The sequence below is a fragment of the Psammomys obesus genome, unplaced genomic scaffold (assembly GCF_907164565.1).
Source record: "Psammomys obesus unplaced genomic scaffold, mPsaObe1.curated_primary_1811, whole genome shotgun sequence".
NCBI classification, from domain to species: domain Eukaryota; kingdom Metazoa; phylum Chordata; class Mammalia; order Rodentia; family Muridae; genus Psammomys; species Psammomys obesus.
Window position 1 is genome coordinate 14,597,073 of NW_026596091.1, and position 2,319 is coordinate 14,599,391.

Below are 2,319 nucleotides of genomic sequence, written 5' to 3' on the forward strand. Positions count from 1 at the left end.
TATCTATCTATCTATCTATCTATCTATCTATCTATCTATCTATCTATCTATATACATACACACACACCCCAGGTTCTAATTTCAAAACATATTCAATGGACAACAGCTACCTTATATATACTGAGAAACTATCTTGAATGCAACAAGTAAATATGCATACAGTCAAATTTTCCAAATTTAAATTGAATTGTCTAGTAACTTAGAAAAGAGGGTTTTGACAGGGACAGGCTAGTTTACAAATTACTGCATGAACAGTGTCTTCCATGTGGAATTTCACAGGATATGTATGATCTCCACCATCTCTATATCACGGATAACAGCTTGGACCACATCCCTCTGCCTCTTCCAGAAAGTCTACAGGCTCTTCACCTCCAGGTAAGTTTCTCACGGGAAGGTGAGCCTGAAAACTCCAGGGAGCATGAACACAAATCAAAAAAGCCAGGACTAGCAAATTCATGCATCATGACATATTGACATGTTCATCAGTTTTTCTGCATCTGCTTCTTCACACATTCATTCCATCAATTAAGAAAGTGTTCGCATCTTCACTGTGCTATCTACTGAATTGGTGGTAGCTTCAGTCATTATTTTTATTCTTTTAGAAATAAAATTAAAATAACAAAGATCATTCTCTAAATTGAAAGTTTTAACCAGTTGAAAAACATATGAGGATCGCAAATGGAAGACAAACATCTAGCTTGATTTCTATTATTCAGAAAAACATGTCAATTACATTTTTTTTTGGTAAATATCAGGTTTTATGTTGAAGTAAATTCAGTCCAAAGGCAGCCATGTATCCTGAAAAATGATATCTTTATTTCTTCAGTTAAAGAAAGTTCAGTTTTTTTTCTTTTATTTTCTCTCTCTCTCTTTTTAACCAGCACGTTTAAAAGTTTAAGTTATTTCTGCTCCCATCAAGCAGCACTTTATTTTTGGAGGAATTGGTGAAAACACATTTTCAAAATGCTGTGATCTAATAGTTTCTAAATATATTTCATTGTCATCCATATGATTACATCATGCTCAATGAAACATTTTTAGTTCTTGAGACAGTGGGAGATAATTTACTTCATACACCCATGGAAAAATTTACTTTCTAGCTATAATCAGCTTTCTCTAGTATTTTTTTTTTAATTTTTGGTGGAATAAATAATTAGAAAAACATATCCACTATTTGCTGAAATACAACCTACTATAAAAAAGTGTTTTTTATTATGCAAGAATTAATTTCCTGTTCCAATGATTTTTCTCTATACATTATGTTAATATTTACCTCTGCCTTTTCTTAGTCTTAATAATGTTGATATTTCTATACTTTTATTGTAGTTCTGCATATATCTGAGATCTGGCTATTTGGCATTTAAATTGTTTTGACCATCATCATTATTTCCTTAATATATTTTAATCTTTCACAAACCCAAAGAATGGAGAGGAAGACTGTGTCTCGACTTAAGTCAATATCATCTCAATAAAAAATTAGACTTAAACAACTCTATCAATGGAAGAAAAAAACTGTAGATTAATTCATGTTATAAACATAATACAGCATGACATGTAACAAACCAAATCTACTGATATGTAAAAATAATACCATACCTTTAGCAAGGAGTATGAGAATAAAAGCTTAGTATAAACATTATCAGTAAAATGCTATCAATTTGCCATATTAACAGAATAGAGGATAAAACTGCCTCATTATTTAAATAGATAAGAAGTTGCACTTGACAAAACTTAATAGTTATTTGTCATAACATCTCTAAAGAAACAAAAACTAGTAATAGAAGAAAATTCCTCAATCCAATAAAGAAAAAAAAATATATATATATATATAAAGAATAGACAGCTGGATAGATAGATAAGTATAGATACACAAACCAGAAACTTAGTTTTAATAGGGAAACACTGAATACTTGCTAAGCTCAGAAACAAGATAAGGATTGTTTAATATGTCCCACTACCTTATTAAATATGTCTGGCAGTTCTAATGAGGAAACAGAAAAAGTAAATTAATTAATGATAACACACAGATGGCAAAGGAAGCAAGTTTTCTTTCACTTTCAGATGACAAGATCTGGTACACAGAAAATCCTAAAGAATTCATTAAAAACTATCTTAACTCACTCATGAGTTCAGCAACTGGAAAGTTGTAAGATCATTATGCAAATGTCAATTATACTTCTTACACATTAATAATAACCACTTGCTTAACTACATTAAGAAAAAGTGTTACTATTCATTTTCTATCAATACCATCTCTTTCACTGTCTGTCTGTCTATCTATCTATCTATCTATCTATCTATCTATCTATCTATCTATCT

General features: G+C 30.3%; 1 protein-coding gene across 1 annotated transcript in view; it reads left to right on the plus strand.

The window, feature by feature from the left end:
- Epyc (epiphycan) overlaps positions 1-2,319 on the plus strand; it is a 42,793-nt gene that overhangs the window by 35,233 nt on the left and 5,241 nt on the right. Inside the window, exon 6 of the mRNA XM_055627796.1 lies at positions 280-375. Coding sequence (XP_055483771.1) covers positions 280-375 — 96 coding nt within the window. The remainder of the gene's footprint in view (positions 1-279; positions 376-2,319) is intronic.